A 12181-nucleotide genomic window follows, 5' to 3' on the forward strand; every position below is an offset into this window, starting at 1 on the left:
CTTCTACCCCTTATTTTATCACTGAGTCCCTGCACATATCTTCTTTTTTTTTTTTTTTTTTTTTTTGGAAATAACTATGGTTACTTTACAGGGAAGCTTCCAGAAAACACTGTGCCTTGGATATTCCTAGGCACTTAACTTCAAATATAAGGGAACCAAGGACAGAAGCTGGATTTGAATACATTGCAAGGAAGGTGTTTCCATAGAGTAATTATAGATGAATTGATTCCGAACACAGAACCTTTTAATAATTTTGAGTTGAATTATTTGTTGTTCAGTTATACCTAGATGACTAATCTGTGGAGACATTTATTTACTTCAAGATTCTATTGTTGATGAATACTATCTTTTAATTTTAAGGCCAAATTTTTTTTTTATTATTGTTTCAGCTTAATTAATGAGTGCCTCCAGAACTTGCATTTTCACTCAGATATATTCTTTACATCCACCTCAGCCCTTTTTTATGGTAGATGTATGAGCCACCAAATACTCAGAAATGTAGTCATCCTTTGGTATATGCTAGAGAGTTTCCAGGACCCTTGCATATACCAAAATTTGCACATAGTCAAGTTCCTCAGTTGGCCCTCCATATAGGCAAATTTTGTATTCCACAAATACTGCATTTTCAATCCTTGTTTGGTTGAAAAAAGAAGCCCATGTGTAAGTGAGCTCATGTAGTTCAAACCTGTGGTCAGTTGTATATCAGTTATGGTCACCCTATTAAAACTCTTAAGTGAATTCTTTGTAAGGCTCTGGAGGAATTTTGAGAAAGAAATTTTATATATGAGAGTATCATTGGTTCGCTTTTGCCTGGTTAGTTCATATGACCAGTGCAAAAAGTAAAAATTACTTAAGATAATGTGATTTTCTTTCAACATAGATGTTGATTTTCAATCAACATAGATGTTGATCTATGTCTTGTTTATTAATAGTGTAAGTTATACTTACTGCAAAAAATGCAAACAATATAGCATTGTGAAAAGTAAAATCTATCCCAAATCTTAGTCCACATGCCCTGAGGTATGTCTACATACTGTTTTTTTCATAACAAACATATTCCATACATCTAGGAATTGTATAGGAACCAATAACCTATTTTATTTATGGATTTAACAATTTGACTTCCTTTTCACATCTTTTAAAATTTTAAAATTTTATTTTCGTTGAGTTCTGGGGTACATGCACGGTAAATCTATATGTCAGATTACTATTACTAATATATTATTTCTGAAATTGTCTGCAAATATGTCATAAAATATAGAGTTTTCTCAGTTTTGAAGTTTGCTGAAAAGTTTACTTCTAGGGCATCTATGAAAAATAGTTTTTTAAACTTTTCTAAAGGGGCGTCATTGAAATTAAGATAAACATACAACAGGTGTTTCAAAAATTAAGAAGATAATTTGCATAGCATGTGAATATGCAACACAAAATATTTTTTTTCTATGAAGTCTGGGTAATTATTTGATATAAATCAAAGAGTTTATAACACTAGTGGGGAAATGGTCCAGGTGAAATAAGATTACAGTGCAGGAGGAAAGCTGTACTAAAAACTATTAGTACTGTCATCAAGGTCTGTGAAGGACCAAAAGTGTATTAAGCATCATGTAACAGCTGTCTAGAATATGAAGGGAACTGTAGTTGTGGTGAGCAAGCAACAATATCTTGGTTTCCAAAAAATAATTACATATGGCTTGTTTTAGTTAAATTAAAAATAGTAACTATAAAATGATGGGATTATAAAAAATACTCTGAACCTTGGGCTTCTGAATATGGCTACATGTTAACTAAATGTGTAACTAGTATCTATTATGGATATATGTGGTTGCATTTATGTAAACATTCAAGTTAATGTGGTATATAAGATGTAGGTATTTTTCTATTAAAACTGTGAACCGAACTCTTTAAAACTCTTCTATTAAAACTCTTTTCTATTAAAACTCTTAACTGAATTCTTTGTAAGAATTTGGAAGGATTTTGAGAAAGGAAATGCATATATGGGAGTATCATTCATATGATTTAATTCATATGACCTGTGCAAAATGTAAAAATCGTTGGACTGAACATTCAAAGCATATGTATATGTTTGTCAGATGTCTGCTATGCTTATTGTACATAAATAATTATAAAACATTATTCTTTGACTCTTCACTAATTCCTTCCACATTAAAGAAGAGAAAGCAATATATAACTTTCAGAACTTACAGAAAGACAGACCATATTTGTACATGGATAGCCTATTTTGTCAGGGAAATTTGCTACCCTACCCTGGAACATAAGAAATATTTTGTTGCCATCTCGTAAGATGACAACAATTAAAAAAGGAAGGGAGATAGGCTGTACAGAATAGCTAGGAGATAATGTGTGGAGCAGGAATAAAGGAAAGCATCTTTTGTCACATATATCCTCATACTTACCAGTTGCATCCTTCAGATGCTTTTCAAACCCATAATAAAGATCAGTCACATTTTAGCTAGAATGTAGCCATTTTCAACAGTACAAGTTTCACAGTACATTGTGTTGTTCAACCTATCATTTTTAATTTAATTAGTTTAGGAGAATATTTTTTACATCATACCATTACCATGGGGAAACAACCAAAAGCCTCAAGAAGAAAGGATTCCATATACAGTACAATGTAAGTAATATTGGACCACTGATGAGATTGACATGTATTTTTGTTGTTTGATTTCCTGAAGTACAGTGACTGAGAAATGTTTCTTAAACACACATGAGCACTTACATATGTGCCATCTAGGATGTGCACTGAGAAACAAAGATGAATTATAGTCTTTCATTTTATTTATTTATGTATTTATTTATTTAAGATGGAGTCTTGCTCTGTCACCCAGGGTGGAGTGCCGTGACGCGATCTCGGCTCACTGCAACCTCCGCCTCCCGGGTTCAAGCGGTTCTCCTGCCTTAGCTTCCCGAGTAGCTGAGATTACAGGTGTGTGGCACCACGCCTGGCTAATTTTTTTGTATTTTTAGTAGAGACGGGGTTTCACCGTGTTAGCCAGGATGGTATCAATCTCCTGACCTCATAATCTTTGGAAAGGTCCACCATGGCCTTTCCCAAAGTGCTGGGATTATAGGCATGAGCTACCGCGCCTGGCCGAATTATAGTCTTCGTCCTGGATGAACCCATAATCTATCTTCATGGATTGTATTAGGCAGTAGTTTCTTTTCCCTCTATTTTTTTCATTCATTCATTCATTTCACATTATTGAGAAGTTAAATGTACATGGTGTGGTGGCAGCAGCATAATCTGTTTTAATGGAGTGCATTAGGCAATAGTTTCTTTTCCCTGTATTTTTTTTCTTTCATTCATTCATTCGTTCATTCATTCATTCATTCATTCATTCATTCATTTCACATTATGGAGCAGTTAAATGTACATGGTGTGCTGGCAGCGGCATAATCTATTTTAATGGATTGCATTAGGCAATAGTTTCTTTTCCCTGTATTTTTGTCATTCATTTGTTCATTCACTTCACATTTTTGAGCAGTTAAAATGTACATAGTGTGGTGGCAGCTGCTGTGTAGAATAAAAAGAACCATGTAGTATTGATAACTTGCTCTCAGTATTAAGTTCTATTATACTAATCTCTACATGGTCAAGTCCTACCTATTCCTCAACTGTCAGCATAAGTTTCTCTGTCTAAGAAGTCTTCTGTGATTCTCCTGAGAGGAAAATAACTTTTCTTTCTTCTGAAATCCTGTATGGAGAAAATGAAGACGTAAAGCATATGTATATGTTTGTCAGATGTCTACTATGTTAAATGTACATAAATAATTATGAAACATTATACCTTGACTCTTCCCTACCTCCTTCCACATTAAGGAAGATAAAACAATATATAACTTTAAGAATATGTTGAAGATTATAGAGAATACCTGTTAAGTTACTAAAGAAATGCATATAAAGGTATAATCTTTAAAAATTATTGCAACAATTTGATGTACAAGTTATCCCCATTTGCAAATGAGAAAACTCATGCTCAGAGAGTTTAAGTCCTTTGGCTAACATCTTAAAACCAGTAAAGTGAAGTCAACAATTAAATATGAGCAATCAAGCACCAGAGCTTGTACTCTTAACCTCAATGTTACGTTTTCTGAGTTAATACACTTAAAGGCTTTGGATGAGCAAGCACATTTGAGCACTTAATATTAGCATACATGAAAGTCTGGGTGAATGCACACACTAAATACATATATGCTATGTGTTATCTGACTGACTTATGCTAAATATAGACAGATTCTATAAAGCATCCTATCCTAGGTACATGGCTTATCGCTATTTTCCTCATTACTACAAGACAGAGGAAACTTTGATCTTCTTGAATCATGCCATCTTCCTCAATCCCTTTAAGTACATACTCTCAGCCCCCGCCATCTTTAAGGTGAATAAAGAATGGCTTCCTAGGAGAGCGTTGCCAACAAGCCCGTCCCTCCAGGACATAAAGCAGATCTTTTATCTATGGTATTCTCTGGTTTTCTTGATTAAAGTGTACCTCACTTGTAGCTGCAGGTGACAGGGATCAAATTATATCAGCTATTTTAGTGCTCAGATACCTACTGGGCAGGAAAACATTTAATGAATGCTTTTACGTATTTTTTCCTGTATTCATTGACTTTACTGTTACTGTTTCTGTATTATTGATATATAAAAGCTGGTGAATAGTTAATATTTAATTACTTCTAATAGTTGTAATTAATAACTGATTTTTGTTCAATTTTAGCAATTCAGTTTATAAACCACGATCTTATGCTCCATAAATAACTTTCTAACAGGGAGTAGTCAGAATTGGGACACTTTTCCCTCATGCTGCAACCTACAGTAATTTCATTCAATCCCATAATTTTCAGCATAATTATCAGTACAGTCATTTAGGAACAAAAAAAAACCCAAAACAAAAACCATTTTCTTTTGTCCTTTTGGTCATTGTTGTTCAGTGTTACTATTTAAATCTTTTCATTTATATAGCGCTTATATTTCCAGTAAGTGAGAGCCCCAGTAGATTCAGAAAGTGTTAAGTACTGACGCTACTTTGTTTATATGGGCTCTGTTCTCTTTTCATTCCCGGTTATAACTGTCTGTACCTGTATTCATGATGTGTGTATTTTCTCCCAGTGACTCTTTTGCAGTTACTAATGTATACCATTTCCATCACATCTTTCTTGTTCCACCACTGTATGCCAAAAGCCTATTTTGAATCTTTTCTTCTTTGTCCAGATCTCTTTCAAGGTAAGAAAGCAAAACAAATACGTTTAAGAGCAACACTCTTTAACAATCATAAAGATATCTTTTTCCTGTATAGTAAAACAGAACAATCTTTGTTTAAAATTTTATAAAAGGTGGTATGTACTAAGTTTTTATGAAGATATTTTATTTGCTTGTGAGACAGCATGAAAGACTTGATTGAGGTTGTGGTTTCTTATGCTATTGAGGATTTTGTAGCATATTTAAGTTTTAATAAGGATATGCTAATAAAAGTATATTTTCAGCACAAATGGCTAAATCACAGTTGCTTAAAATTGCAATAAAACTAGCTTCCTAATAATCACACATGAATTAGAAGAAAATAAATGTTACAGACTAGAACAGACAATGATTGAGTTAGAAAAGCTTGCCCTAAACTCTGAGGAAGATTTAGGACAAGTCACTTTCCTTCTCTGAGTCATAGTGCCTCAATGACTACTAAGATTGGGTAAGCCTTCAAAACTGCGTGCTACTGTAAAACCCAACCTTTTCATCTGGACTTGAGAAGCCTCTTGAGGAGACAGTCAAGACTACCTTTTACTTTTTTTTTCCTAAACTAAAATTGGACTCCAGGAGAGATAATACTGTAGTCTTTTTCTAGCTGTGAGTTCTTAACTGCTTTTTTCTCAGTCTTCAAATTACTCTGGCAAGCAAGCACTGATGTCTTCAAGAGATGGGGTCAGTAGAACACCACCTTTTAAATTTCTAACCTGTTTGTATACATAGATGGGATAGTTCTGGGTGTAAGATACTAAATGTGTTGTAGTCATTTTCTCCACTGCCTTGGCCACTGGTCTTTTGTGCTTTTGGGAGATGACTGGAGCCTCGTCTATGAGGTAGAGATAGAAGTAGTCTTATAAATTTTTAGGAATCTGTTATGGATGAAGATAAATAAGGACTATGGAATTTAATGTAAGTACCTTCATTTAATTCAGAATATGCAAAAAGTATAAACTATACATTTTAAAGCTTTTATATGGTAAAACCAATAATCTCCTGACATAGACTTCAGAAAATACTTGTAGGAAAGTTCTCAACTATGTTTTATTTCCAGCTTCCTGGTTATTATCATCCAACAGATAATTTTGAGCATCAGTTGTGTGAATTGTGTTCTGTTCTAAATTTGCTTCTCTTGAATCGTTTTGAAGCACCCGTGTGCAGAAGAAAACTTCTAGTAGATAAATAGCTATTTAAAATTATGTTTGGTATTAACTTATAAATATAAATAAATATTAAAAGCCTCAAAACATGAACATCACAGGTGTGGTTAAAAGGCGGAATGCTGCACAGCATTAAAAATTCAGTTGTTTTTATTGATGTTATCATAGATTCCAGCTCAGTATAATAAAGGCTAGGCCAAGATACATATTTAAGAATATTCAAAGTTAGTTCCAGATAGCCCTAAGCTATTAAAAACCTGTGGTGTAATCAGAGAAGCAGAGTCAGAAGTACATAGGAAGGGCTGTTAATGGATTATTAAGAGAAGCACAGAGGTATAAATAGGCAGATAATTATTGGAAGCTGAGGATGGCTTTTGGCTCTTTTGACTGCTTAATGGATCAGAACATGGAATTGGTCCCATCATGTTTTAAAGATACCAGCCATCTTTCTTGTCTCTTTTTATTATGATAGGGTCTGGATGCAAAGGATAGAAGTTGTGGAACTCATACATATATGACACTTCCAACTTCGATTTCTTTATTCACATTTCTTTTCAACCTGACAGTTGATTCTGCCCAGTTTTCAGTAGACATACTGCACCATTGGGGAAGATACTAAACTATATATTTTCCTACACTGGTGCTTATAGGGTAGGGAAACAAGGTTTTAAATCCATCTGATACATCTAAATTAGGTAGACTTTCTAAATGATTATATAGAACATTAAATATCTAAGGAAATGCAATATTAATATTAGGAAAATATTTTAATTTTTAATGTAAATATTTGCTTAATGCCATTATATATAGATTAATGTATATTTACATAGCCTGATGAAACAGTGCTGATTCAATTAAACCAAACTCTAGCAAAGCTAAGACAATGCAGTGGGAGTTCTAAGGGTTTCAGATAGATTTGTGTGTATGTGCTTTATTATTACTATTATTTTTTAACTGAGAAAGGAAATTAATTCAGATATTTAAACTCATGAGTAGAAAATTCTTTAACAAGCATAGGTTACAATCCCAAATGCTGTGGATGGTTACCAATAAAAGAAGCAGGCATCTGTTCTCAGATGTGTGAAGAATGAAATGCCGCTTGTTTCATTACTCACTATAATATTTTTGGTGTCATACTATGGAGTCAAACTGTCTAGCCTCACTGATATTTGGAAAGAGGAATCATATTTCTCTTTCTCTAGAGAAATATCATGAATAAATATATCTTTAATAGTTTTTGGCCTTTAAGTAACAGTACTTAAGTTTTCATACATTTTTTATGGTCATGTCGAATCATGAAAGATTAACATTGATTAAGAATTCTATATTTTGCTCTTAGTGAAATTCATTGTTACGCTTTGTATTAAATACGAAAATTTAAAAAGTGTATGACTAGTGAAAACTCTAAGTTGTTTCCTTGTAGTTTAAAAAAATCGAATACACTTCTTTAACTTTATAACTATTTGGGGAAAAAGTATGACATAATTGTTTATCTGAATTAATTTTGCTGCTTATGCATTTAAAATAAGCACTATAAGAGAGTAACTTTGAAAGGTAAAAGGGGAATTAAATGACTAAAGATGAAAACAAGTGTAATTTTACTTTTAAGGAGAAATGTATGTGGAACTGTGGTTTACAATAATTGTTGACATATTCCCCTAAATACTGTGTCTGTGATTTTTCATGGTATCAATCATTTAAAGCAATTTAGGTAATAACATTCTGACATGCATTTCTGCTATTTTGTAATGCAGCACCTTTCTGATTTGGTACAGTAAATGCACTCTGTAATATCTATTATGGCATGGTCAAAGGATAATTTATTGTCAAATAGAAAAATAGGTCAACACTAATGTCACTTGATGATCAACCCCTACCCCTCAAAGTTTAATAAAACATCTCACCAGTATGCATTCCAGTGCAGTGGTTGATATTTTATTAGGACTACCTGGCTATAGCTGTAGTGTAATTACTGAGCTGTCAGAGTGATAAGTGGGATTAATGGCAGCCTGATGCACTTTAGTCTGCAGAGCGCTTAGAGAATTGCAAGATGGTATTATTATCAGAGTCTGCCCATTCTGGCATATTCATGACACCAAAGGAAAAAAGAATGCTACAATTCAGGTTTGCGTGGCCCTGCCTCATTAACATCTGACATTTTCAACAGCTGTTATTTGTGAACTAGCTCAATAATAAAAGGAGAATTATTTGGTAAAGAGGCTTAATAACCACAACTAAAAATCCTTGCATTGTCAATGCTGTTAAGTGAATCTGTTTATGTTGAATATAAGATTTCTCTGGAAGAACAGAAAAATACAGTGCACATTAATTTCATTCACTTATACCTGCTGACATTGTAACTTTATTTTTTAATTGTGTTATTCAAGTTGGGCGTTAGAAAAAAGAAAAGCAGAAAACTTGTGACTTCATAGGGATAACCAGAATCCATATGATGTGCCATATATATATATATATATATATATATGTGTGTGTGTGTGTGTGTGCTTACTCCTGTGTAATGGCAGATATTTTTACAACTGTTGAAAAGACTTTTTTTCAATAATAAGATGATATTTAAGTTGGCTTATTATTTCTTTTTAGCTATTTTATATTGCAGCGTAAAAGAAAATCCTTTCAAACCACTATTAATGCTCAGTATATTTATCCACATGACAGTTACACATATAAATATCACCTCATTTTAACATCAAGGACCAAATAGGCCATACATTATGGAGATTTTTGTATTGTTTGCAATGTATGCTGCACATTATACTTTGAAGAAATTATTTTGAACTCAACCATAGTGTTTTGGGGAAAAAACGTTAAGTATGAGCAGACAGGAATTCAACTAAATGATGGATGTGAATCTAACAATGGCATTTACAGAAATGATAGGGGAGAGGTTTAATGACTACATTTCAGAGAGGACAATTGATTATGAAAAGCCTTTGGTACTCATTGTGTAAAATTTAATTTAGAGAGAAGGCTAAGGGCACAAACCAGAGAAAAGAGATCAGATTTAAAAACAAGATATTAATTAGGTACTGAGAAATTGGTTCAGACAATGAAGAGGGCTCTCTTACTCACAAAAGAATGACAAGGAGATTGGTATTGTTTTCATGAAGGAAATGAACCAAGGTCTTTGCACATGGAAGTGTATAGAAAATGAGCTAGCTAGTCACCTTTGTCACTGAGCAATGTAGGATTCATTCTTAGTGAAATTCTTGGAGAATGCTGTTTTTCGGACACATGTGGCAGCAGTATACATTCCTTAGTTGTCTATCTCCACACTCATTTCTTTCTACTCCCACTCTCACTTTATACTAGACCAAATTCATTATTTTACCTACCCTGTCACGTTCTTTTCTTTCCAGGCACTGGTGCATACTTTTTCTATTCTTGGTTAATTATCCTGAGTGACCCTGCACTCAGAATCCCACTGTCGTTTGCTTTCCCAATGTCCACTCATTCTTTAAGCTTCTATTTCAGTATTATTCCTCCCAAGAAGCTTGTCCTGTCTGTCTCCCTCCAGGACTACTGTCTTTCATCTGTGTTCCCTTAGCATGCTGTATTTCACCCAAATTCTCACTGACCACATTGAACAGTGTGTGGCTTTTTCTGTGTCTGTACTTCATTCAAACTGCATGTTCTGTGATATCAGGACCATGGTGATCTTTTTCCAACACTTTTATATTCTCGTATCCCAGGTTCTGCCATGTAATGGAGGCTTATTAAATATGTATTAAATGAATGAATAAACGAAGAAAAACACATATAAGTTAATGTGCAAATAAAGGATGAGTCTGGCCATTGGTTTTAGTTGTCCTGAATGAATAATTATAGAATGTGGTTCTAACAATGTGGTTCCAACTATGAACACTAGAATCACTTCAGAGGCCCTTTTCAAAATGCAGATTCCCAGGCCAGTAACTTGGACTCAGTAGGGGCTCCTCTTTGAAGTCTGTGCCATTTATCAAGCTTCCCAGGTGGTTCTTAGGTGCAACAAAATTCAAATGTATCTCTGACCAGTTCCCCAGGAAGGACAGTCTGAGATGAGATTAATATGCAGGAAGTTTATATGCAGGTTAACATCTGTAGAAGAGTGAAGGAAGTGGGATTGAGCAAATAGTCACAATAAATGCTTCAGTGGCTCCTTGCAGACTAGTTCCCCAAATATGGGAATGGGTAGCGATCCTATAACCCCACTCACTGGCCTTGAATTGGATGTGTGCTGCTACTGGAAAGGAGGCTGACCTTGTTGGACCCCATTCTCTTCAGCAGCAGAGGGAAGGCAGTTGTGGGAATAAAGCTTTGGTCCTGAAGAGGGTGGATCTGGGCTATGCTTTGAAGCATCTATTACAGAACTCAGTTGTCATGTGAATGGGATGGAGGCTGAAAGACTTCAGAAGATTGGAAAGAGAGAGAGAGGTAGAGAGGGAAGCTGGAAGGAGGGAAGTGTGGAAGAAAGGATATTTCAAGTGGTAAAATAAGACTTTACCTTTGATCTTTGCATTTGTGTAATAATTTTGGTCTAAAAGAATTACAAACCTTATCATAAAAAACTGCATGCAAGTATTGTCAGCATAGTGAAAGGATCAAACAAAACTGATAGAGTGAGGGAATGGTATGTCCTAAATAAGTATGATTTTCTTAAAATCAAGAAGGAACTCTGAGAGGAGGGGCAGTTACTAGCCAGCATGATTCTCATTTATGCATCCCAGGAGAAGTGCCAAAGGTGAAACACAGAAACTTTGTATTTATTGCTTAAAAATGTTTGTACCTAAAAATGATATAATTTTATTTATACTTACTAGACATGGACTCTGAATGAGTATAAGGTATAAAATATATAGATTATCTCACTTGTAGTTTCTTAACATAGTTATTTTATTTCCTAGATGCCTGAAATGTGCAGATGCCCCCTGTCAGAAGAGCTGTCCAACTAATCTTGATATTAAATCATTCATCACAAGTATTGCAAACAAGGTAAATTCAGATTTAACTCCGCAAATGGAAATAATAACAGTATTTGATCTTGTTCTCTATTATTATCTGTGGGTACAACATACAGCTTGTCTTAGCAAATCCAGTTAAAGCATTAAATATGACTTCTATAGGCATTTAAAAATGTGGCACATTTATTAATTAAGCACTTCCAGGTTGTAATTTATCATGAAAATCCATGTTCATTGTTTTCTGTTTTGAAAATTAGTTTGTGTTGAAATGAATGATTTTTAAAATTCAGGACCCTGAATAGATTCACTTTAGTTTATGCTTACTAAATACTCATAGACAGGAACTGTCATTGATCATCAAAACACATTTATGACTTGTGAAATATCTATGAAAGTATGCTTGGATAGTAAGTCTAGCACACAGATATATCAAGGGAATAGACTTTATCTATAAAATTCAGTTAATTTGTTTAAGATTTGAAATAATTCATAATGACTCGTAGAGTTGTAGCAAAAAAAATACAACAAAAATTAGAAAAAAACGGCTTATATAGGCTTGAGAAGAACAAAAGGAATTTTGATCTTTAACTTTTTAAAAACTCAATGTAAGCCTAAGTCCAGTTTTCATTCACGAAGTGAATGGTTGATTGATTGAATAATTAATAGTACCTATTGTTTTTGTGAAGAGGGCATTGTGAGCTCTTGTCCAAGTGTCTAATCCTTTATGGATGAGCAAAGGCTGAAGAAAGTCTCCAATAAAGATACAGAGAATCCTTTCACAACGTTTAACACTAATTTTCTAA

The 12181-nt window shown here is 33.9% G+C and overlaps 1 protein-coding gene across 1 annotated transcript in view; it reads left to right on the forward strand.

Moving 5' to 3' along the window:
- Positions 1 to 12181, forward strand: part of DPYD (dihydropyrimidine dehydrogenase) — an 875642-nt gene that overhangs the window by 182034 nt on the left and 681427 nt on the right. Inside the window, 1 exon segment of the mRNA XM_017850609.1 lies at positions 11322 to 11409. Coding sequence (XP_017706098.1) covers positions 11322 to 11409 — 88 coding nt within the window.

This window comes from Rhinopithecus bieti, unplaced genomic scaffold (assembly GCF_001698545.2).
Source record: "Rhinopithecus bieti isolate Rb0 unplaced genomic scaffold, ASM169854v2 scaffold_1887, whole genome shotgun sequence".
NCBI classification, from domain to species: Eukaryota; Metazoa; Chordata; class Mammalia; order Primates; family Cercopithecidae; genus Rhinopithecus; species Rhinopithecus bieti.